This window comes from Suricata suricatta, chromosome 9 (assembly GCF_006229205.1).
Source record: "Suricata suricatta isolate VVHF042 chromosome 9, meerkat_22Aug2017_6uvM2_HiC, whole genome shotgun sequence".
Lineage (NCBI taxonomy): Eukaryota > Metazoa > Chordata > Mammalia > Carnivora > Herpestidae > Suricata > Suricata suricatta.
In genome coordinates this window covers 88,601,445-88,628,564 of record NC_043708.1, presented here as the reverse complement: position 1 = coordinate 88,628,564, position 27,120 = coordinate 88,601,445, and the positions used below count along the sequence as shown (strand labels likewise).

General features: G+C 34.4%; 1 protein-coding gene across 1 annotated transcript in view; it reads left to right on the top strand.

Annotated features, from left to right (window-relative positions):
* The window catches only part of FAM227B (family with sequence similarity 227 member B), a 112,539-nt gene that overhangs the window by 17,074 nt on the left and 68,345 nt on the right, over positions 1 to 27,120 (top strand). The window contains exons 5-10 of the mRNA XM_029950679.1: positions 3,006 to 3,041; positions 3,704 to 3,808; positions 7,574 to 7,672; positions 16,998 to 17,099; positions 21,476 to 21,602; positions 26,652 to 26,789. Of these exons, the coding sequence (XP_029806539.1) occupies positions 3,006 to 3,041; positions 3,704 to 3,808; positions 7,574 to 7,672; positions 16,998 to 17,099; positions 21,476 to 21,602; positions 26,652 to 26,789 (607 nt within the window). The remainder of the gene's footprint in view (positions 1 to 3,005; positions 3,042 to 3,703; positions 3,809 to 7,573; positions 7,673 to 16,997; positions 17,100 to 21,475; positions 21,603 to 26,651; positions 26,790 to 27,120) is intronic.

Here is a 27,120-nt window from a genome sequence, read left to right as displayed (position 1 = left end):
GGTAGCATTTTTAATGTTTCCTTTTAGTCTTTTATTGCCTATCTGTGTATCAGTTTATGTGTTTTTAAAATACTGGACTCATATTCCTGTTTATACACTCAGTATTAGAGTGTTAGCATTTTCACATTACTATGTTACTTGAAGATTTAATGTATACAATCCAACCTCCAGCTATTTAATAATTTATAATAACCTACTGCACTACAACAATAGTGCAGATTCCATGTCAGTCCTCTTACTTTATAAAATTAGCAATTCTAGGGGCACCTGGGTGGCTCATTTGGTTGAGCAGTTGAGCATCAGACTTTGGCTCCCATCTTGATCTCCTGGTTTGTGGGTTTGAGCCCTGTGTTCGGCTCTGTGCTGACAGCTCAGAACGTGGAGCCGGCTTCAAATTCTGTGTCTCCATCTCTCTCTCTCTCTGCACTTCCCCCGCTCTCATCCTCTCTCTGTCTCTCTCTCTCTCAGAAATAAATAAACATTTAAAAAATTTTTTTAAATTAGCAGTTCTTTTTGATTACCTTTAAGATTGCTTCGTCAATTTTTTTAAATGTCGAGAATCTGATTAGATTATAATAGACTTCAAATGAACTTTTAGAAACTTAGTCCTTTTCAAAAATACATTCTAAAATTATATGTTAAAGTCATAAAGACTTTAAGTGCTACCACTAGCCTATCCACCTCATTAAGTGTTATTTTTTAAATTTCAAAATTACTTTGTTTTTTCCTGATTGTGATTAAGGTAGTCATTCTAGAGAATTAGAAGAAATAGATAAGGAATAGAAAGGATAAGCACCCTAATTCTGTCCTTTATCAGTAAATCACATGTATCTCACTATCTAATTGTCACTTTCATTTTTCTTTTATTTTAAAAATAATTTAGAAAATTTGGATTAAATTATATATTTCTAATTCATTAATGTATTATAAAATTTTCATCAATAAATATTTTTCTTCACCATATTAAAAGTAAACTAATAGCCCTTTGGTTAGACACTTAAGTTAGTTTTCATTATTCACTATGATTTACAAAGCTGCTCTGGACTTATATGGAGCTAAAGATTGTGCTCATCCATGATTATTTTCTTAAGATAAATTTCTTAAGATAAGAAGTGGAACCACATGGGAAAAGAAATGTGAAAATCTAAGTGTTTTGATGCGTATTGCCAAATTATTCCCTAGAAAGGTGGTACCAATTTATATTTGTAACAATAGGGTATGTGGTTGTTCCTTACCCATTTCATTGTCAACATTTCATACTGTATTTTTGAATGTTTGCACAGTTGATTGGCATAAATGTTATCAATTGCATATGTTTTACTAATGAAGTTGATACTTTAGGTTTTTCTTAGTCTTTGTGTTTCTATTACTGTAAATTGCTTATTTATGAACTTCAGCCATTTGGTGGGGCTGATCTTTTTTTCATTTCTAAGAGTTGTTTATGCTTTAAAAATATTAACCGTTTCAGTAATATGTATTATTCATATTATACCACTTTCTTTGTTGCCTTTTAGCCCAAGGAGGGGTTCTTTTGGTCATATAGGATTTTATATTTTTATGGATCTATAATTTTCTATTGCATTTTTTGGCCTTTAGTGCCATAATATTTAAGAAGGTTTTCTTCATTATAAGATCATACATATCTTCTGTTGTATTATTCTTACAGATAATTGTGTGTGTGTGCTTAATTCTTTAATTCATCTTGTGTTAATTTTTGTGTAAGGGAGTAAAACATAAGAATTTTATTTTAGGTCATCAGTAAATTTGTGTGATTTTCTTCATATAAGTCCTAAACATTCCCTGTTAAATTTATTCTTAGGTATCTTAAATTTTAATTACTAACGGCCCTGAGACTATTTTTCCATTATGTTATTAAATGGGTTATTGTTGGTATACAGGTAATTATTTTTGATATATGTGTACTATTCAGTAGTGTTAGTAATTTCTCATCTTGTCTACAATTCAGAAAGAATGATAGTACTTTGCTATTAGGCATCATTTTGAATGTTTAGATAACAATCTTTTTAGATTAATAAAATTTATTTTTATTCCTAGTTTATTAATGATACATGGATGTGGTGTTGATAGAGAACAGCTATAAATACAGATCTCTCCTTGCTCAAATACTTGGAAAAAAAATCTCTGTGGTTTGAAATGGAGAGGAAAATAATCCACTGTGATGATAGCAGAAGCTACTTTCAATCTTTAATCTATAAAAGTGTCAGATTACATTAGTAGCTTTTCAGAAGTTGAGCCATTCTTATATTCTAGCATTCTGGGCTTCTGTTCTTATGTCCTTGGGGTACTACATTACTGGATTGGATTTGCTATTGTTTTGTGTGGATGTTTACATCCATGTTTAACAAGATATGATTTTCTTTTGGTTTTCATAGGAAAATTACACTAATCCCAGAAAATGAATTACTTAGCTATATTTATCTTTCTAGTTTATAAACTATATAGTAGTTATTTGGGGATAGCATTTGTTCTAGATACATAGATAGATAGATATAATTTGTCCTTTGGATGTTTGGCAAAAGTTAACTATGCAATTTTGCTGATTTAATTATTATTTATATTTTGCAGGGGGAATTAGGTAGGTTGACAGAAAAACTATATGGAAGTTAACAGATATCATAAATATCAACGTGTGTAGATTGTCAAAACATAATCAGTAGATATTCTGAGCAATAAATTTCACCTCAAAGTCTTTATTTCCCAGTGAACCAGAAGTGCAATAAGTAGTTTTATATTTCTGTTTTAGCCCTTTATCCCTCTGTGTTTTGTTTGTATACATATCTGATTCCCCTCTTGAACTATGACTAACTTGAAGGCCAGGACCATCTTTGTATTCCTTGCATGTAGCCCAGCAACAGTATTCTAGGCTTTAGTAGGAGATACACACACGAGCGTGCACACACACTCATACAAGTTATCTGAACAAATTTACAAAATATAAAAATTTAATTTAGAATTTTAAAGATTTTATTTTAAATGTTTTCCAGCTTTCACATAAAATGGAGACGAAGAAAACTGTTGAGGTATTTAAAATTTCTGTTCTATGAGATTATGTGTCAAAAATATTTTGTGGAGGGGCGCCTGGGTGGCTCAGTTAGATAAGCATCTGACTCTTGGTTTCAGCTCAGGTCAGCATCTCCCAGTTCGTAAATTCAAGCCCTGTATCAGACTTTGAGCTGACAATTGCAGAGTCTGCTTGAGATTCTGTCTTCCTCTCTCTCTGCTGTTCCCCCACTTTCTATCTCTCAAAATAAATAAATATTTTTAAAAAGTATTATGTGGAAATAAATAATGTTTACATAGATGTAGCTATAAATATAGATGGAGCACTGAGAGAAAGAGGTGGGTATAGGTATAGAAGCTTTCTCCTCCTGCCTTTCTTTAAGGGTAGTTTAGCTAAAATTCTTGATCATTTGAGTTATGTCCAAGTTGGTTCTGAAATATGATTTTGTTTTGCTTTTGATTTGGCATGTGAATACGCCAGGGCTCTTAATTTCAGAGGATCAGAAAGTATGAAGATTTTTTAAGGCAGGATAAATATTTTTTCGCTTATTTTAATAAAAAAGTAAAATAATTATGTTAATGAGTTATAGTTAAATATTTATCCATCTTCTGTAGTTCTGTGAGACTACTATACTGAAAAGAGTGAAGTAATTACTGTTCTATGATACTTCCCACTTTCTAGGGTTGCATCTTCTCAGGATTCAAAGCAAACGAGCTTACTCAACTACCCAGACATTTGGATGCTGAACGAATTTATCTTTTTATTTTAAAAGCCCATAACTTTGATGTACGTAAACATTGTTATTGTATGATACATTTTGAGAATAGGACTTAATGAGTCAGACCTTTATTTAAAGCTATGGCAAATTAGATGTTAAGCATAAGCGTGATTGAATTTTCAGGGCATTAAGTCTGGCAGGAAAAGACCAGTGATATTTAATACCCTCATCACCAGAAAAAAATGTATCGGACTCTGTTACTATCTCAGCAGTGTTAGGTTGCTACTGTGCATTGCCTTGGCATGTGACTCTAACAAGTGTTTTTCCCTCCCTCTCCTGCTTCATCAGCTCAAGATCTTTTACTCTGCTTCTTTTGACCCCAAAATAACTCACGAGAGCCCTTCCCCACAACCCCACCTTTTGAGCCTCCAAGTGTCTGGGGAATTTTTGAGTAGTATCTCCACAGGGTAGCCAACTGAAAAACCACAGGCATAGGAGGATAACTAGATCATTGCCCATTGGTTGCCAAGGGTAGGATGAAAACTGTGTGGTTACTGATATTGATTTCCCACTTAATTGTTAGGTGGTCACCTAACAAGGTTTCCATTTTCTACAGGCTTAAACAATGCTCCCTGTACTCCCAAGCAGATTCCTTTGAGACAGTTCTCTAAGATGGAGTTGGCCCCTGGTAGGCTCTCTTCTCCATCCTTCACCTCCAGCCTTCCTGTGCCTTTGTTTCTCAACACAAAATCCCTGTTTGTTTCCTCTCCTACAAGAGTCCGTCAGAAGGAGCATAATCAACCATTAAGCCCCTCTTAGCGGTTGCAGTGTTCTAAGTAGAGTCTGATTGACCTGGTTTGGATCTTCTGTTTACCCCTTAGACAACTGCAAATACAGAGCACCTCAGTCCACGACTCTAGGTTCAGTAATGACACTGTCTCTTATTTGCCATGCTAATACAAATGTTTTTCAATTTTCTTTTATATTTTGTGGGGTTTTGGTGAGAGTTAAGGCTTAGCCTGACCTCTTTATATGATCACCTGATCCCTTTTTTGTAGAGAAACACTATAGGTGCTAATTGCAGTTATGCCCGGATCATGAGCCTATTTATTTCTTTTCTCTGACTATATTTTCCACAGTTTCCTCAGGAAAAACATTTTGTTATAAAAACTTAATAAATTGTGATTCAAATAAGTTTATGAATATTGTCCTGTAATATTCTTTCTAAGTCTAATATTTTAGGTTCTAAGATGGTACTAGTATATTTTAAATATGGATCCATGTGCATCTAACACAAATCACAAGGCAATCACATAAACAAGGCATAAAAGTACAGCTATGAGGAATTTTTAATATGGTTAACCTGGAGGGTGCTTGCATTATTGAAAGAAATAGGAAAGTGAAGAGTGGAAGTAGATATGGGTAGAGGGTGGATGGAGAATGACAAGCATCTGGGTGTATCTTGGCATAGACACCCCGTGTTTTATTTGGTAATATCCCTATCTGATTTCAAAAAAGAAATTAAATTGGCTTACTATAGCATATACAATGCAGTGGCATTAAGATAAATTATGAGATTAAAGAGAGTAAGTGTAAGAAAATAAAAATAATCAGAGAAAGTTATTTCATAGAAATGTTTATGATAACAGACCAGGGGATTGAATTTATGGATCTCAAACTTGGAAAGAGAAGGTTATAGCGCTACTGTTACATGATTGAAAGTGTGAGAATCCATGGAAATGATGAATTCACCTAACCCTATCCAAACACGTTCCTTTATATACAGTCATTAATTAAGTTCCTTGATGAGAGAAAGTGTGCATTATACCTTGTACCACCCAGAACAAAACTGTGGTTACAGTGATGCTTAGTAAACATTATATTGAATTAAAGTGAGTGAAAAATGGCCTATATTTTGAATAAGAGGAGAAAGCTGAGCCACAGGCATACTGATATACATGAATAGAAATTTTTTAAAAAATTAGAAGTAATTTTGTCCAACCTAGACCCAATGTTAGGGAAAAAAAAGTTCCAAGTTAGATAATCTAGGCTTTAAGGTATTTTTACATTTACTTGAATCAAAAAAGTATCACAGAATGGTGGGAGGAGAGGATAGAACCTTTTAACTTTTTCAGCTGTGCTTGGGGTTTTGGGGCAATTTCCATTTTTTGGTTGTTTTGACTAAATATTGATGGACTTTAAAGAATTTGAAATTTTACTGAAGAAGGAAGTTAGTAATACTAGACATAGCCAAAACTTAGAATAGAAGCAATCATGCAGTTAGTTTACACTAAAAAGCATCTTTGCTTGAAATTTGGCTTACTATAGCATATACAATGCAGCGGCATTAAGATAAATTATGAGATTAAAGAGAGTAAGTGTAAGAAAATAAATTTCCCTGTATTTCAATTTGCTGATTTTTTTCTTTATGTACTTTACAAATGTCTTTGTAACTGAGAAGTACTAAATCTAAGCTGTTAAGTACTAAGTACTAAATTGAAGCCGTTACCATGTACTCCATACTGTCATTAGCGGCGTATGAAAGAGAAGTGCCCCCGCAGAATGCATGACAAGTGATCTTTTTGGTATAAAAGTCTGCATAATGTCCTTTTGTAGACTTCTACTTGAGGAATAGGAATTCATACCTATGGATTTCTTTAAAGTAAGTCTTGAGCTGTAATGAATCTGGCATCTAAAAACTTTTAGTAAGTTAGTAAGATAAAATGATCTATTGAATGTGTCTATTTAAACCAAGATTTGTAGTCACCATAAATAGATTTCACCTTATGCTACAATTTTTATCAATTGCTTAAAGAGTATAGTCTGTTTAGATAGGGTCTAGACTTACGATGGGGCTTGTTGGGGTAGAATTTCAAGATGGTTGGTATCTGTCTTTAGTATAGAAAGGAAATCATAGCATGTATCTTGGAAGTTTTACTGTTCTTAGTCTAGCCTACAATGTCATTTCAGTAGCTACTAGGCACCTCTGATTGTTGAGCAAATAAAATGTGGTTAGTGTGACTGAGATGAATTTTTTATTTTATTTTAACTTTTTAAATTTATTTTTTAATTTTTCTAATTTTTAAATTTGAATTTTTATTAATTTAATTTTTAATTTTATTTTAATTAGCATATATAAATTTTATACATAAATTATATATAATTAACATATATATAACTAATACTTGTTTCAGTTAGTGAAAGCTTTCAATTATGGTTGGAGCAAAATCACAACTATGTATTTTATGAAGTCTACTGATCTAGTATTTATGATAAAAATTTTGTTGTTCAAATTGAGATGTGCTATAAATATAAAATATATACAGTATTTTAGACACCTACTCCCACAAAGAATGTAACATATTTCATTAAGAATTTTTAACAACAGTGTTACCTAGGTGGCTCTGTTGGTTAAGCATCCGACTTTGGATCAATGGTCTCACGGTTCATGAGTTTGAGCCCTGCATTGGGCTCTGTGCTGACAGCTCGGAGTGTGGAGCCTGCTTCTGATTCTGTGTCTCCCTCTCTCTCTGCCCTCACCCACTCACTCTTTCTCTCTCAAAAATAAACATTGAAAAAAGAACTTTTTACAATTATATGTTCAAATGATAATGTTTTAAATGTCTTTGATTAAAATATGTCATTGAAATTAATTTCACTTTTTACTTTTTTAAGTGGTTACTAGAAAATTTAATATTATATACATGGCTCAACTAAATTTCTGTTCAACAGTGCTAGATTATAACCATTGAATACATTATATAGAGCCTATTTACATTAACATGTTTTCTAATGTATTTTAATTTGATCTACATGTGTCTTTTTTTCCACAGGAAAAAGTTTTTAAAATCTGGAAGACACATTTTCTCTCCGAAGCTTCTATTGCACTTTTACATGATTCCTTTTGGTGGTGGTTCCTGCATAAATTTAAGGTGTGGTGTTATTTTCTTAAACTTCTTTTTTTTTAATTTGCAGCACAATGAATTCTTTAGTAGAGATAGCAGTGGTACAAAAAATGCTTTTCTGGAAAATCCTGTTCAAAATCTAGAGTTCTTTCTGGGATACCTGGGTGGTTCAGTTGGTTAAGCATCTGACTTCTGCTCAGGTCATGATCTTGTGGTTTGTGAGTTTGAGTCCTGCATCTGGGTCTACACTGACAGCGCAGAGCCTGCATGGGATTCTCTCTTTCCCTTTCTCTCTCCCCTTTCCTGCTTGCCTGTGTGTGCATGTGCATGGGTGCATGTGTGTGTGTGTGTGTGTGTGTGTGTGTGTTCTCTTTCTCCCTCTCTCTCTCTCTCTCTCATTAAATAAAACTTAAAAAATCTAGAGATCTTTCAGAGGAGTTAAAACCTTAATATGGATTTCAAAGGTCCTGAGTCTTCATTAATCAGAAACAAATTGTTGAGCCTCTGCCTAGAGCCATGTGAGTGAATGTGAAAGTAATTTACCAGTCTTGTCTTCAGATGATGGCAGGGTCAGCCTATAGCAAACTGTAACTTCACAAGACCCTGGGTCAGAATTCTCTAACTAAAGCTCTGTCAGATTTCTAACCCTAACAAACAATGAGATAAAATAAATGCTTGTTGCTTGGTAAAAAAAAAAAAAAAAAAAAAAAAAAACACAAATTGGTGAAATCAGTGTAGTAAATAATTAAGTTGTAGCTTTACTCAGTACTATAATATGCTAACAAACAGGTAAACAGAAAACCCACTATAAATCAGTGACATTGAAAGAGTTTTCATTTGGATTATAGTCCACACCTCAGATAGATTCTGTCTATCGAGTCTTTACTCGATTCAGAAAGGTAAAAAACTGATTAGGATAAAGAAGAGATAGACATCTGGATATCTGGGGAAGGTATCTGGGAAACAAGAGAATGGAAATAAAAAGCTCATGAATCTTATAGTTAGAATATGGGAGCCTGAGAAAAGTGGTGAATGCCAATGTCGTATGGCTTCTGGATCTGGGATGGTGGCAGATAGAGCAATCCTGAGATCATGGTCCAAGCAATAAGAAGATGTGCTGCTCCATCAAAGAAGCTTAAAAACAGACTCCACTCTCCACCTTTCCCCAGTTCAGATGACTCACACAAAGCTGCTCATGGATTGTCACGGGAATTTTGTACCATGAAGAAATGGGCGTTAACCAGTTTTACATACAAACCATTTCGTTAGTCCTATATGGTAGAATAATTAATGTAATTCTAGGTTAAGATCATCTGTCCTGTATTGCTGATATTGTTAGGAGCTCTGGATATAGCATTTCTAGGGAAATTTGTGAAATCAGGAGACTTTCATTACCTTAAATTTCTTTCTCTAGATCTGGATGCTGAATGTATGTTTTTCCATGAAACAGAGAAACTACATTCTTACTTCAATCTGTTATGATTATATATAACAAGTTTTTGAAGAAAACATAAGCTAGCAGTGTTTCTAGCAATTATTTTGTCAAGCAATCATAGTATTTCATTGCTTTGAACAAACAAAGATTTGACGCCAAAATATTAATGACCCACTACATTTATATGATTGTTTTCAAAATAACATGGAATTAGAATTTTTTATCTTTAACCAAGCTATTCTCTAGAAACCAGTGGTTTTCTAAAATTAAAATGTAATAACTTAGTAATAATTTTAAAACATAATTTAATGTCTAGTGTCATGATTTTTGACTTGGCATGGAGGAGGGCATTTGTGGGGATGAGCACTGGGTGTTATATGGAAACTGACTTGACAATAAACTATAAGAGAAAAAAAATTGCCTTTGGGACTTGGGCTCCCCAAAAGATTCAAAAATTTGGAAAGTACATTATTCCTACCCATATAACAACGAAGAAAAGCCATATAACCACGCCCAGAATCTTAGCAGGGTAAAAAGAGAGTAACTGTATGATGAAAAATTGGTCAATTCATTATTATTACTAATAGGAAAACTCATAAGTATGAGATGTTTTAACACCTCATTCTCAATAACTGATAGAATATACAGAAAGTAATGGTATAGAAGACTTGAGCAACACTGTCAACCAGCCTCATCAATCTAATTAACATTTATTAAATATTTCTTCCAACACAGCAGAATATACATTTTTCTAAAGTACACATTAGATATTTACCATCTACTTTCTGGACTAGGAAAACATCCTAATATCCTAAAAAATTTTAAATATGTGAGTCATACAGAGTATGTTTTCTGACCAAAATGGAATTATATTATAAATGAATAACAGAAAGCTATCCAGAATATCCTCAAATATTTAGAAACTAACATTTCTCAATAACTGTGGGTAAATCCAGAAATCAATAGAGAATTTGCAAAGTATTTTGAAGTTAATGAATATACACATTAAAATTTGTGAGATTTAACTTAAGCAATATTTAGAAATTTAGAACATTGAAATATCTATATTAGAAATAAAGTTCTCAAAAACTATGACTTCAGCTTCTATCATAAGAAACTAGAAAAAGAAGAATAAATGAACCCAAAATAAGCAGAAGGAAATAATAAAGATCAGACAGGAAACCAGTAAAAGTAAAAAGTGAAAAGCAAAGAAGGAATTAAAAAAAAAATCAATGAAGCCAAAAGCTGGTCCTTCAGGAATACAAAAAACAAGGTAATTTGAGAAGAATTGGAAGCTTGTATTTCATAGACAGTAATCATAGCAGAAATAAAATTCAAATACAGCTTAATACTTGACTTAATTAACTGAAACCCCTAAAGGCTAACAAAAGAAGAGACATGCCTATTTCGAAGCATAAATCCCTCAGTTTTTACTCTCATATGAAGATGCCTAGGTCTCAAAACAGAAATTACAGAACACATGAAGAAGAAATGGAGTTGTTGAGTTGTTAGGTATTAAAATCAATTTAACAAGATAATGCCAAATTGTTTCCAAACTGAGTGTACAAATAATCTCATCATTAACATATAAGAGCTTTCAGAAGCATCTTGGTGGCTCAGTCGGTTGAGCATTCCACTTTGGCTCATGTCATGATCTCGAGGTTCACAAGTTTGAACCCTGCATTGGGCTCTGAGCTGACAACTCAGAGCCTGGAGCCTGCTTCAGATTCTGTGTTTCCTTGTCTCTCTCTGCCCCTGCCCCACTCATACTCTGCTCTCGCTCGCTCTCTCTCTCTCGCTCTCTCGCTCTCTCTCTCTCTCAAATAAATAAATAAATAAATAAATAAATAAATAGACATTATCTATATATTTTATATACATATATAATATATACACATACAAAATATATATATACAGTCTCCCAACCAATAGGTTGAAGAAAAAATCACAAGGGAAATTATAAAATACCTTGAGACAAATGAAAACAAAAGCACAACAAAACTTATGAGCTATAGCAAAAACAATGCTAAGAGGAAAGTTTATAGCTGTAAACACATTTAAAAACAGTATCTCAAATCAACAACCAAACTTTACACATGAAGGAACTAGAAAAAGAACAACAAATTAAACCCTAACTAGCATAAAGAATGAAATAATAAAGATTAGAATGGAGATAAGTAAAATAGAGAATAGAAAGACAATAGAGAACATTAAAAAAACAGTTCTTTGAGAAGATCAATAAAATTGACAAACCTTAAGTTAGATTGACTAAGAAAAAAAGAGAATGGACTCTATTTACTCTGATCAGAAATGAAAGTGGGGATATTACTATTATCAAAGAAATAAAAAGGATTATAGGAGTACTATGAAAAAATATGTGACAACAAATTAAATAACCTATATGAAATGGACAAATTCCTGGAAACATGTCATCTTTCAAGACTGAATCATGAAGAAAAAGACCATATAAATAGATCTATAACTGACAAGTAAGATTGAATCAGTAATCACAAACCTCCAAAGAAAAGCCCTATACCAGGTAGCTTCACTGACAAATTCTACCAACATTGAAGAATTAACACCAGGCCTTCTCAAACTCTTCCAAAAAATTGAAGAGGAGGAAACACTTCCTGAGGCCAGCATTTCCCTGATACCAAAGACAAATTATAAGAAACAAAATAATCTATAGACCAATATCTTCTTTGATGAATATTGATGAAAAATAAAAATCCTCAACAAAACACTAGCAAACTCAGTTCAGCGTATTAAAGAATTATACACTCTGATCAGTGATTTCTTCCCAGAATGCAAGTATGATTTTTTTTCAATCAAATGTTTAGTTATTTTGAGAGAGAGTGCACACAAGCAAGGGGAGGAGCAGAGAGAGAGAATTCCAAGCAGGTTCCATGCTGTCAGCACAGAGCCCAATGCAGGGCTTGACTCATGAACCTTGTGATCATGACATGAGTCAAAATTGAGTCAGATGCTCAATTGACTGAGCAATGCAGGTACCCCAGTAAATGATTTTTTAATGTACTATTAAACTTAGTTTGCTAATAATTTATTGAGGATTTTGCATCTGTGTTCATCAGAGATACTGGCCTATAGTTCTCTTTTTTAGTGGTGCATTAAAATATCTGGTTTTAATATTAGGATAATCCTGGCTTCTAGAATGAATTTTGAAGTTTTCCTTTCTTTTTTATTTTTTGGAATAATTTGAGAATAGGTATTAATGCTTCTTTAAATATTTGGTAGAATTTGCCTGTGAAGCCATCTGGTCCTGCACTTTTATTTGTTGGGAGTTTGGGGTTGTTTGTTTGTTGTTTGTTTTTATAGATTCAATGTCTTTGCTGGTTATCAATCTATTTTTATTTCTTCCTGTTTTGGTAGGTTACTTGTTTCTAAGAATTTATCCATGTTTTCTGTGTTGTCCAATTTGTTGGCATATCCACTTATAATTGTTTGTATTTATGTAGTGTTGTTATTTCCCCTCTCTCTTTTGTGATTTTATTTATTTTAGTCCTTTTTCTTTTCTTTTTGATAAGTCTGGCTAGAAGTTAATCAATTATTGATTTTTTTTTCAAAAATCAGCTCCTGGTTTCATTGATCTCTTCTATTGTTTTTTTAGTTTATGTATCATTTATTTCTGCTCTGATCTTTATTATTTCCTTCCTTCTGCTGATTTTAGGTTTCTAGATCCTATAGGTGTAAGGTTTGGATGTTTATTTGAGATTTTTCTTGCTTCCTGATATAGGCCTATATTGCTATAAACTTTGATCTTAGAATCACATTTTCTGCATCCCAAAGGTTTTGGGCCACTGTTTTTTCATTTTCATTTGCTTTGATGTACTTTTTAATTTAGTCTCTTATTTTCTGGTTGACCCATTCATTATTTAGTAGCATATTATTTAAACTACATATATCTGTAGCCTTTTTAGATTTTTTTTCTTATGTCTGACTTCTGGTTTCATAGTGTTGTCACAAAAGATGCACGGTATGACTTCAGTCTTCTTGAATTTGTCGAGGCCGGTTTTGTGGGCTAATATATGATCTAGCCTGGAGAATGTTCCCTGTGCATTAGAAAAGAATGTGAATCCTGCTGGTGATGGGACGATCTGAGTGTACCTGCTAACCGTCCGTTCCAGAGCGCCGTTCAAAGCTATTTGTTCTGATTAATTTTCTGTTCAGAAATCTGTCTTTTGGTTTAAGTGGGATGTTAAAGTTTTCTCTCCTACTCTTTTATTATTTATTAGTTCCTTTATGTTTGTTATTAACTTTTTTATGCATTTGGGTACTCTTATATTGGGACATAAATATATACAGTTGTTGTATCTTATTGTTGGATTGTCCCCCGTATTTTTACATGTCCCCTTCTTTGTCTCTTGTCGTAGCCTTTTGCTTTAAAGTGTGTTTTGTCCTATACATAACTGGATACTCTTTCTTTTGACATCCATTTGCGTGCTGTTTCTCCATCCCTTCACTTTCAATCTGAATGTGTTTTTAGGTCTAAAATGAGTCTCTTGTAAGCAGCTTATATGTGGGTTTTGGGCTTTTTTTTAACCATTCTGTCACCCACAGTCTTTTGATTGGAGCATTAGTCTATTTACATTCAAAGTAATTATTGATTGCTATGTATTTATTGCCATTTTATTACTCGTTTCATGGTTGTTTCTTAAGGTTTTCTCTGATCCTTTTTTGTCTTCTCTCTTTCATGTTTGCTGATTTTTTTCTAGTGTTACATTTGGAATTCTTTTTCTTTATTTTTTGCATATTTAGTAATGGCTTGGTATACAGTTATCATTAGGTTTGTATATATCCTCTTCTGCACATAGCAGTCTATCTTAGATTGATGGCTGTTTACATTTGAACCTATTCTTCTCTCTTCTTCTCCCCATGTTTAAGGTATATGGTGTCACATTTTATGTTTTGGACTAATTTTTTATAGATATATTTATTTTTACTGGTTTTGAGTTTCCTGTCTTTATACTGTCACTTTTGGTCTCTCTCTCCCACTCGAAGAGTCCCCTTTAATATTTCTTGCAGGACTTGTTTAGTGGTCGCAAACTCTTTTAGGTTTTGTTTGTCTGGGAAACCCTATCTCTCCTTCTATTTTGAATGATAGCCTTACTAGATATTCTGGACTGCAGATGCTGATTTTTCCCATTCAGCATTTTGAATGCCATTCCCTTCTGGCTTGCAAAGTTTCTGTTGTAAAATCTCCTGATAGCCTTAATGGTTTTCCCTTATAAGTTACTGACTTCTTTTGTCTCTCTGGTTTTAAGATTTTTTTTTAAGCTCTATATTTTACAAATTTAATTACAGTTTATCTAGTATGGATGTCTTTTTATTGCTTTTGATAGGAGTTATCTGTACCTGGATCTGGATGTTTGTTTCCTTCCCCATATTAGGGAAGTTTTCAGCTATTTCTTCAAATAAATTTTCTGCCCCCCTTTTTCTCTTCTGGGACTCCTATAATACAAATATTTTTACATTTGATGGAATCACTAAGTTCCCTAAGTCTGCCTTGTTTTGTATAATTTTTTCTCTCTTTTGTTCAGCTTCATTACTTTCTATTACTGTCTTCAGTTCCATTAATTCATTCCTCTGCTTCTAACATCCTGCTATTCATCCCATCAAGCATGTTTCTCATTTTATTTATTGAGCTCTTCATCTCTGCTGTGTTATTCCTCATCTCTGTGTTAAGGGTCTCACTGATGTCTCCACTCTTTTCTCTAGGCCAGTGAGTATCCTTATGATGATTGCTTTAAATTCTCTATTGTATTGATCCTATTACTTATAACTGTTTTTGCTTAATTGCTGGCTGTGGCCTTGTCTTGTTCTTTCATTTGGACCTTGAGAGCTTGTTTGGAGGTTCTAGCAGGGGAGCGCAGCTACTCCTACTCGTATACCCTTGACCGAAGAATGGTCCTCCTCTGTCGGGGATGGTCGTCCTCTTCGAACTAGCGCGCAGCTTCGGGAGGGACGCACATGGAGCGGTGAGGGAGGAAGGGGACACCCGCCTAGCCAGCCAGATCAGCCGAAGCAACCCTGGCGATCAATGGGGTGACAGATGTGGCAGCCAGATCGCCCTCACATCCTGTTCTTTCATTTGGGATAAATTTCTGTCTCCTCATTTTCTCTGCCTCTCTGTGTCTGTTTCTCTGTGTTAAGAAAGTCAGCTACATCTTCTGCTCTGGAAAGTAGTGACTTTATGAAGGTGAAGATCTCGAGTGCCTTGCAGTGCAGTCCCTCTACTTACCAGACCCTAGCACTTCAGGAGGGTATCCTATGTGTGCTGGTGGGTCTGAGTCACTTTTCCTTTCAGTGCAGTCATCTCTACTGACTGCTTGTTGTGAGCTGTGCTTCCTCCCTGTGGTGTTAGTGGGTCTCCGATAGGTCAGCTCTAAGGGGACATGCCTGCAGGGGAACTTAGAAGCAGGCCAGGTTGTTAACAAAATTTGCATTGGGGCATCTGGCCTGTGCTGGATCTCCCAAGCACTGCTGCAGTGGAGGGCTCTGTGCTGGGGAAGCTGGGGACATAAGGCTGGGCCCACCACGCAGTGGTGGCTGGGGGTGCATGGCTAGGCGTGGTGTGGTGGGTGGGCATGGTGTGCGGCAGCAGCTGTGCACCAGGCAGCTGGGCCTACCATGCAGGCAGTTTTAACACAATTTGCCCTGAGCCCCGGGCCAAGACAATAAGCGTCTGTGTAGCCCTGCCTGACAGGTGGTTCTGTACTTATGCTGAGGGGTGAGGGAGAGAGTTGGTGCCTGCCGACTCCCTCATTTTTGGAGAGGTCCCCCAACACACTTTGATGTCTGTATAAGCAGATCTGCCTCCCATTTTCGTCTAGTGTTGTATAAACTGCCATTTACACAGTCTCTACAGGCTGCTGTCTCTTTAAGGGTGGTAACCCAGCTATCACGTGCCCTCCTGGAAGGTCAGCTAACTTTTAAAGCTCCAGGGCCACGTAGCACTGATTTTACAAATCCACCAAAATTCAGCCCCTCTAGTTTTTAAAGTCAAATGCTATGGAATTCGTCTTCCCTATGTAAGCTCCCTGGTGTGAGGGCCCATTTCTCTGCCCTCTCCAGACATGCATCTCCCTCCCTCCTATGGGCAGTCTCCATCCACCTTTCTGACCTTCCTAACCTTTCAGATGCAGTTTCTTCTCTGAATTTAGTTGTGGAGTTTGTTCTGCCAGTCTTCAGATTGCTCTCCGGTCTATTGACTTGGATGCAAATGATACCTAGTTTTAAATGTGGATGGGGTGTGCTCCCCCTGCTCCATCATCTTCCCAAGCTAATCCTATCAGGACTTTACTGTAATATTGAAATTATTACTATCTCTACATTTTTTCCTTCTTACAACATACTGTGTCTTTAGTTTCCAGCATGTCACAATTGTACTACATCTGGCTGTGGCTGTCTCATCCTAGTAACTGCTTTAATTTTATGTTGAGTTACTGGTAAAGATAAAGTTAAAGTGGTTATAGAACAAGAGAATATAAAAGTCATTGATTGCCTCTGCATGGCAGCTTTAATGTAGGAGCCCTCAGTAATTCATCACATGTTTGTGTAGCTTCTGTGTGCCAGGCACTGTGCTGAGGGCTTGAAAACAAAGTCAAACAAAACACAATCTTTGCCCTTATTTTACGATGCAACTTTAAGGTATGTATTGTTAGATACATTTGGCAGATGAGGAAACTAGGGCTAATTAGCCCAGGGTAAGACAACTAATGAATAACAGCCAGTGTTCAAATTCAGGTCTGCATGATACTAAACCCATGCTTATTCCACTATAGCCACTGATCTGCCTTTTAAGAATAAATAAAATTACTGACATTATGCATACAAATCCAGTTTTTAATTGTAGTATTAATACTTTTAATTTCATACATTTTTTTCTTATTTTTTAAGCCTGACAGAGAAAATCAAGATTCTCTGTTTGATAGAATTTCAGAAAGTTATGTGGCACTTTTCATGAGCATCCCTACAACACGAAAGGATACATTCCTTCAGGTAAAGATAGAAATTACTGGTTATGCTGAGCATTTTTAGAGTAAATGACATAAAAATATTTTTTCAAACACTTATTAGAACTTATTTTGTTACTTTGAAAGGAAATTGCCTGAAGTAGAGTAAATAATGGTCAAGTATGAAAAGTTATGCTTCCCTGTCAGAATATACATTTCCTTGCCTAAAGTCTTACATAATCTCCTTAGTGTGCTACAGGTATTTTGTTTGCATATTGATAATGCAAAAACTGTTGACTTATTCTGTATATGTTCTTGATTTTTTCTGTTTATCTATAAAATTAATCATTTTTTAAAATTTTATAATGTACATTTTGATTTGTTTCAGAGGACTTGAGAAGTTTATGTTATATGTAAGAGCTAAGTACCTGTATAGTAAACAAAAATGGACATAGTTATAATCAAATTTTTTTTTATTTTTCTGTTGTTATCAAACTATTGAATAGGATTGATTGAAAGAATTTGTGTTCTTTGTGTTATTTTAATGTGAAATGAAAACATGAGTCTCAGTAGATATTTTAAAATTTATTTTTTTATTTCTTTAAATTTTTTAATGTTTATTTATTTTTGAGAGAGAGAGACAGAGACAGAGCATGTGGCGGGGACAGGCAGAGGGAGAGAGGATGACACAGACTCCAAAGCATGCTCCAGGCTCCAAGCTGTCATCACAGAGCCCGCCAGATGCGGCACTTGAACTCAGGAACTGCGAGACTGTGACCCAATCCAAAGTCAGATTCTTAACTGACTGAGCCACCCAGGTGTCCCTGATATTTTTAAATTTAAACATCTAGCATTTCAAAGAAGCCACATTCAAATACTTTTGTGTTGACATCTGTGAATCAGAAATACACTCCTATTTTAAGTTGATAACTGTTTTCATGGGTAAAACAAATTTAAAAACCGTAAAATGTCTTTCACAGTGAAAATGTAAAGAAACTTAAACTGCCAAATATTTATGTTCAGTCTTGACCGGTGTTTCTTACTCACAGTGATATGCATATTGTGTCATGAAAGAAAACCAGTAGTGGGCTGGAAATAGGGACACCTGGCTTCGTGTTCAGAATCTGCTACTAATCACCTGGGTGATCTTGGCAAGACATTTAGTCTCTCACTTCCACAGCTGCAAGAGGTTGATTAGAATCGTGATTCATATATTGTTGTTTTGCAGAACAGTGGTGTTCTGAAAGATGGACTAGGATTTTCTCTCCTAATATTAAAATATTTTTTTCTTATATGCATGTAAACATTAGTTAATGGTTAGGATTCTTGGCAAATTGTCTAGAAATGACAAAACAGCTCTTTTTCTCCTATCCATAATTTTTCACTTAGTCTGTCATTTTGTGGTGGGGGAGCCTAGCCTACCTAACATGATGAAATCAAGTATGCTTTAATACAATGCTCTTGAGAAAAGGTTAACAGGCCTATTTAATATGGACAAAGATAGTAGTGGTACCATTGCGTATCCCCCATTCTCCAATATCTAGCCCTACACTTTTGGTCCAAATGTTCTCCCCTGGGGTTGATTTATTTTTATGGGTCCCCATTTTCAGTACCCTTTTCCAGGGAGAAATTAGAAGTTGTTTATTCAAAATTCAAAGCCTCATATGCGAACAAACAAGATGTACATCTTGGTGATTTGACCCCTCAACCTGGATTCGATCTTCTTTTAATGCTCCCTCTCTGCTTCTGTGCTTGAGGCCACCTCCCTATACATCTGCCTCCTCCAGAGCTGTTTAAGTAGAAGTAAAGCCCCAGCTCAGTTGACTCTTTTCCATTATTTTTAACACATTCAGATACGTCAGGGTTTTGTTACTGCTAGCTCATCTGATTTATTTTACCTAACAAAGAGAAATTTATTAGTATTTAAGAATCAAAAAGTCATTTTCATATCCCACCATGAGATCCTTAATCTCATGAAGATGAGATATTAACATAAAATTTTTAGATCACCTTGTTCAACATTTTGATTTTAATAGTCAGTATTATTTCTTATACCAGAATATAACATGTGATGGTTTCTGGCAGTAAAATGAAATGTTCATGATTCACTCAATAAAATTTAATATACCAATATGGTAAGGCATTCTCCCTAACCACCAAACAAAAATCATGGAATTCTTCAAAGAATATCATCATTTACCAGAAAGTTTGAGTGGTCCTGGATTAGGTAACTGTATTTGTTGCCTATTGTTACTATAAGAAATTATCAAAAATTTAGTGACTTTTAAAACCAACAGAAATTCCTTGTCTTAGAGTTATAACTGACTCTCACAGGGCTAAAATCAAGGTATCAACAGGGTCAATTTCTTTAAGAGGCTCCAGAGGAGAATCCATTCCTGGTCTCTTCTAGCTTCTGGTGGCTGCCAGCAATCCTTGGTTTCTGGTCACAGCACTCTAACCTCTATTTCTGCCATCACATTTCCTTCTTCTTTTTTGTAGTAAAATTTTCCATAGCTTCCCTCTTATATGGACACTTTTGATTACGATTAAGGCCACTGGATAATCAAATATAATCTACCCACTTAAGATCTTTAGCTTAATGAAATCTGTAAAGCCCTTTTGCTGAATAAATGAACATTTCCCTGTTCCAGGGATTAAGGCAGTGACCTCCAAGGGACACTTAGATTCTAAAAGTTTACATGTAATATTAAGGGCTAAATATGATTTTAAATACTTTTTTGAGTGCTGAGTGCCAGAATAATAATTTAAAATTGTTTAATTTTTTAAACATAAAAATATTGTAACTTTTATGTTTAGTCACTTTCTAAGAGGAATTTAGTAGTTTAGGTGTTTTAAGTCTAATAGAATAACATAGTACCATATATTTATTGATATCTGATCATAGTTTTACTATGTAAACAATGCTATAGTAATTTCAATATATTATCTTACCTAAACAGATTGTGATTATTTAAAAAAATGCTTGTTATTCTCACCACACACACACACACACACACACACACACACACACACACAATGGTAATTATGTGACATGATGGAGGTATTAACTAATGTTATGGTGGTAATCATATTGCAGTTTTTAAGTCTATCAAATCAACATCTTGTATGCATTAAACTTACACAGTGTTATATACAAATCATATTTTAATTTAAAAATACATAAATAGGGGCACCTGGGGGGCAGGACTTGCATGCTTGCTCAGAGAAGCAGTAACCACTTTGTTCATCCTATTAACATCTATGTTCTAAAACCATGCCTCGTTAGGGTTCTGTTATTGATATGGAAGTTTATGGGGGAGAGAGAAGATGACAAATTTAAAATGCATGTAATTGGCAATGAGAAAGAATGAAATCTGGCCATTTGTAGGAAAATGGATGGACCTTGAGGGTGTCATGCTAAGCAAAACAAGTCAGGCAGAGAAGGACAGATACCACACTGGGTGTTGTATGGAAACCAATTTGACAATAAACTATTTTTAAAAATAAAATAAAATGCATGTATTTGGGGTCATTTGGATGTCTCAGTCAGTTAAGCGTCCAACTCCAGCTCAGGTCATAATCTCACAGTTCTTGGGTACAAACCCCACTTTGGGCTCTGTGCTGATGGCTCAAATACTGGAGCCTGCTTTGGATTCTGTGTCTCCCTGTCTCTTTCTTCCCCACCCACCACTTACACTCTGTCTCTCTCCAAGATAAACATAAAAAATAAAATAAATTTTAAAATACATAAATATACTTATTATGCTGACCAGTACATGTCACTTTCTAAAAGAGGAAACAATACTAAGGTTAAATGAAATAATAATCATCAAACTTTATCTTAAAATATGGTCATTAAACCTTATCTTGTTAACTTCATCCTTTATCCAAATTAAATTTTCTAAATGAAATAAATAATTATGAAACCTTATCTTAAAGTATAATCGTCAAACCTTATCTTAATTGTTAACTTCGTCCTTTTATCCAAATTAAATCTTCTAAAATGCTCACAAATAGCCAAATTGACTATTTGCTCATGTCCCTCGGTTAGAGGTACAAAGAAGTCATAAGTGGCCAAAAGTAAACTATAAGGAAAAAGGGACATAGGGTGCCTGGGGGGCTCCGTTGGTTAAGAGCCTGCCTTTTTATTTCAGCTCAGGTCATGATCTCATGGTTCATGGGTTCAAGCCCTGGGTCAAGCCTCTGTATTAACAGTGCGTAGCCTGCTTGAACCTCTCTCTTTCTGCCCCTCCTCCATGTACACTCTCTCTTTCTCAAAACAATTTTTTTAATTAAAAGAATTAAATTTTATAAAAGGATAAAAGGGACATATATATTTTACAAACTTAATAATCATTCCCTTGATACTTGAGATGTGCTATATAAAATATGAAATTATCCTAATATGATTCTTTTTGATAGGTGTATCCTGATTGTTTGGCACAAGCTATCTATGCCACATTCCAGGAAGCATTTCCAGAATCCAGTAATCTTTTTGATGATGAATTTAAAGAAGATCTAGGGAATAATATTTTTCTTTGGCTGTCAGGTATGAGTATGTCATTTACATATCAATCATTATTTTGATAATTTTAGATGACAGTATCTTGTCTGAAAATTTGAAGTTCTTTGACTTACAAAACATGTCATGTCAATGACTATTTTTTAAAAAAGAATGATTATTTATTTTCTCTGAAAGTGTTGCTTTCAAAATCTCTTATTAACTTTAGAAGCCAAATAATTTTATAGACAATGGGACTATTATAGAAAATTGAATTTCCATAGAAATAAAGCTATATATATTTTATATTTAGAAAGTAAATATTTTAAGCTGCTTTGGAACACTATTGACATTTTTATGGCAAATAATACTGGGTAAATTCTGGAGCTAACGGAGTTCCTTGCAGAAATATAATCAATCATTAATCAAGGAAAAGGTTTTTTGTTGTTTTTTTTAAATCATGGTATATGTGTAGGTGGGAGTGAGAGGACTCAAAGGCTGAAGGAAAATAAAATTCTAACCTAGGGCATTTTGTCAGAGATTTAGGTGCTTGAGTGTCAAGGTATAATTTCATGTTCCTGGAGTGACCTTCTCAATATTTTTTTGTAAGATTGCTTTACTCTTATGGACACTAGAAGCTATTGACTATTTTCAAATAGTTCTTCTTATAAATCTTTTGATAAAAATTTTGACAGATTTTTAAAAAACTGCTTTACACCAATTCTTAGCAACCAAACCATTTCTGAAAGAAAATGTTGTATATTTTAAGGAGGGGTCCCTTGAGAGGTAAAGACTAGAAAACAGCCCATAGAAACCACCCTCCCCTTCAATCAATGTACACAGACAAGAGTCTCCTAATTATAGAGAAAAATACAACTAATTCAAATATGGGAAATAAAAAGGGAATGAACACAGCATTCATACCAACATACTATCAGAAAAAATGTGATAAAGAACAGAACAACTTTCCTGCTGACCTTTTCTATTGTGTTGTGTCTCTCCCCAAAATTCATACATTGAAGTCCTAACCCCTAGTACACCTCAGAATGTGACTATATTTCAGGATAGGCCCATTAAAGAGGTATTTAGGTAAAATGAAATCATTTGAATGTGCTCTAATCCAACAGGACTGGTGTCCTTTGAATAGGGAGACACCAGGGATGTGGATTTCACAGAGAAAAGGCCATTGATGACACAGCAAGAAGTTAGCCATCAGTAAGCAAAGGGGAGAGAGGCTTTGTGAGAAAGAAATCAGACCTGCTGGCACCCTGATCTTGGACATCCATCCTCCAGAACTGTGATAAATTTCAGTTGTTTAAGTCCTCTGGTCTTTAGCATTTTTGTTATGGCAACACAAGCAAACTAATACAAATTTTTAAAATTCACTAGGAAAAAGTTGACAAAAACAGATGAAAATTTTTACCCAGCAATTAAAAAATGGAATGGAGCAGATAGAAGTTATAATCCCAACTTTCTAACAAAAATTTCTAAGAATGAAACAATCATACTTGTAAGGAGAGAATACAAATTGGAAATATAAGAAGTCCATACATATACATATACATGGAGTCACCATGTTGATCGAAATATAGAACATAGGTGCCAGGGTGACTCAGTTGTTAAGGATCCAATTCTTGACATCAGCTCACATCATGATCTGAAGAGCTCATGGATTCTGAGCTGACAGCAGGGAGCCTTCTTGGTATTCTCTTCCTCTTTCTCTTTCTTCCCTCCCCCACTTATGTGCATGCTCTCTCTCAAAATAAATAAATGTGCTGACAGTGCAGAGCCTGCTTGGGATTCTCTGTCTCCCTCTCTCTCTGCCCTTTCCCACTTGCTATCTCTCTCTCTCTCTCTCTCTCTCTCTCTCTCAAAGTAAATAAACATTTTTAAAAAATGAAAATATTAAAAATAAGTATAGCTACAATAGTTTATGGATACACAATATAAAAGGATGTAAGCAGTAACACCAAAAACATAAAAGAGGGGGAGTAAAAGAGTAGTTTTTGAATGTGATCAATGTTAAATTATCAGCATAAAATGGACTGTTACATGTTTTATGTAAGCCTCACAGTAACAACAAAGCAAAACCTACAGCAAATTCACGAAAGATAAAGAGAAGGCAATCAAAGTAAGTCATTATGGAAATCATCGATTCCCAAAGGAAGGCAGCAAGAGAGGAAGAAATGAACAAGGGAGCCACAAAACTGCCATAAAACAGTTAATGATCTAACATTAGTAAGTTCTTACCTATCTATACCTATCTATAATTACTGTAGCTGTAAATGGATTGGATTCTCCAGTCAGAACACATAGAGTGGATGAGTGGATAACAGAACAACATTATGCTGCCTACAAGAGACTCACTTCAGCTTTAAGGATACACATTGACTCAAAGTGAAGGGATGGAAAAAGATATTTCATGCAAGTAGAAACCAAATGAGAGCAGAGATAGCTGTGATTATATCATACAAAATATACTAGAAGTCAAAATGATAACAGACAAAGAAGGTCTTTATGTAATGAAGGGGCAATTTATCAAGATAGAACAACATCAGAACATCTAAATATATTAGGCAGATATTAACACATCTGAAGTGAGAAGGAGGCAACAATTCAAAATAGGGGATTTCAGTATGCCACTTTCAACAATGGAAAAATCACTCAGAAAATGAACAGAGGCACTTTGGACTTGAACCATATTTTAGACCAAATCGACGTAACAGACATTTATAGAACCTACCATCCACCACCAGCAGACTACACATGGAACATATTCTAAGATAGGTCATATGTTAGGGCTCAAAACTAATACTAATAAAGTTAATAAGATTGAAATCATACCAAAAATCTTTTTTAACCACACGTAGTATAAAACTAGAAGTCAACAACAGAAGGAAAGTTGGAAATCGCAAATATGCACAAATTAAAGAACATACTCCTGAACAACCAGTGGGTCAAAGAATAAACCAAAATAAAAATTTTTTTAAATCTTGAAAAAAATGAAAATGGAAATACAAGATATCCAAATCTATGGGATGCTGACAAAGCAGTCTTAAGAAGGAAGTTTATAATAATAACTACCTGCATTAAGAAAAAAGATTTCAAATAGATAACCTGAGTCTACACCTCAAGGAACTAAAAAAAGAAGGACAACCTAAACCCAAAGTTAGCAAACAGAAGGAAAAAAACAAAGATTAGAGCATAAGTAAATGAAATATACCAGAAAGACAATAGAAAAAGAAATCAATGAAACTAAGGGCTGATTTTTTTGAAAATGTAAAATTGACAAACCTTTAACTAGACTAAGAAAACAGAGAAGATTCAAATAAATAAACTCAAAAATGAAAGAGGAGAGGGGCACCTCGATGGCTCAGTCCCTTCAGCTCCTGACTTCGGCCCAGGTCATGATCTTGCAGTTTATGAGTTAAAGCCCCATGTTGGACATGGAGCATACCTTAAAAAAAACAAAAAACATTAAAGAGAGATCTGTACTCCCACATTCATTGCAGCCTTACAACAGCCTAGATATGGAAACAATCTAGGTGTCTGTCAATGGATGAATGGATAAATAGATGTGTATATATGGATAATGGAATATTATTAAGCCATACAAAAGAAGGGAATTTTGCCATTTGCAACAACGTGGATACACCTGAGAGCATTATGCTAAGTGAAATAAATCAGAAAAAGACAAATATTGTATGATATCACTTATATATATTGCATCTAAAAAAAGACCAAACTCCTAGAGAATAGAGAATTGACCAGTTTGAATAATTTCAGTAAGCACTGGAACACAGGGGCTGTACCTAGTTGTTTGGTACCTGATCCTGGAATGATTAAGATAAAGGGATAGTAGTCCAGTGTGAGAACCCAATAAATGAGGTACTGTGGACTGGTTGGTTTGCCGATCAGAAATGATTGCCATTGAAAAGATAGTTTATTACTCACAATGCCCATGAGGAGGGGCACACCATGCCATGGGGGCCACGCATGGAAACACTGGGACCAGTGCAGACGCAAAGGAATAAGGGAAACTGTGGGCAAGAGCCTTTATTGTGGTTTCCCAGGAAAGGGTGAGTCAGGGTAACCTGATCGGTTAGCCTTACTGTACCTCCAATTTTCTATTAATACACTACATTTTAAAACAGACAATCTATCAGAAGCATTCGAGTGAATTAAACTGAAGTCTTCCACATATTTTGTCTAGTGGCAAGTAATGTGAAATAAGTGATAACTGAATCTAAAAACACATAGAAAATTTAAATTTGACAGCCAAATATAGCTAGTAATCCTCATTGAACCCTCACTACTGAAAAAATATTGGCTGTATTTAGAAGTATATCATTGTATAATAATATTGATAGTAGTATTAACTGATAATTTTGATTTACTGAACACTTTAACATACTAATTCTTGGAACAACCATATGAAGTACACCAAGGAATTTATATTCATTTTATTGCTGGGGATAAAAGTGTTCAGTATGATTAAATGAATTATTCGACTGTACACAGCTTTTGGAACAAAAGTAGAACGTTTAAAATTTATTTTTGTTACTTTTTGGATTCATAAATGTTATTTTAAAATATTCAGGAGATACAGATAAGGCATAATAATGAGTTATCTATACTCAGAAGCACTCATGTTAACATTTAAGCTATAGACATGCATACCTAAGACGTAAATTGTGCTTCACAAAAAACATTATAAATACCCTTGTATGTTAACAAATATTTATAAGAGAAGTTTTAGTGGATACCTTATGGTCCATTGTATGGATGTATTCTTGTATATTGAGATCCTTTCCAACTTTTTGCAATAATTAACTTCTTCTATGTCCATCAATGAATTTAGCTTATGTCTATTAATCGGAAGATGATATTAAGTTTTACCTCTTTTCTAATTCACTATTTTATGTAATAAGACATTAATATTTCTCACAGAGCTTCCTTTATATGAAACTTGAGACTGACAGTTTTCACAGGATTGTTATGAGGATGAAATGTGTAATACATGAAAATGCTTTGACAAATTAAAAGATATTTTTAAATGCTAATTTTCTTGACTAAATGCACATTTTATAATAACAGGTTTAAAGCCTCAAAAGCGCTTTTGGACCCACTGGAGACTGAAAGAGCTCTCCACAACAAGCGTACATGGTGCTACGAGAGTACCTTCAGGGTCTTTAAAGGACAAAATTGAAAGAAGTCAGGAACGTATAATGGCTAGTAAGTAAACTTCCTGTCAACTGTAGGATAAAATAGCCAAAAACAAGTATATTAAGTTATTTATTTATAATAACTTCCTAATTTATTCTTTGCTGAGGGTCTCAAAGTAACATTTGCTTTGTAGATTGGTGTTACAGTAGTTTGAATATTGCCTTACATTTTAGTTTTTCAATATAAGAGTGGTATGTGCTTGAGTCCTCCCATTTGCCTGCTATTATATTCTTATTTTGATCTAGCTTACAATGTCATTGGTTCTAGTAGCCTTTTTATAGATTTCTTAGGATTTCCTTTATGGAAAATCCTGTTATCTGAGAATAAAGAGCATTTTGCT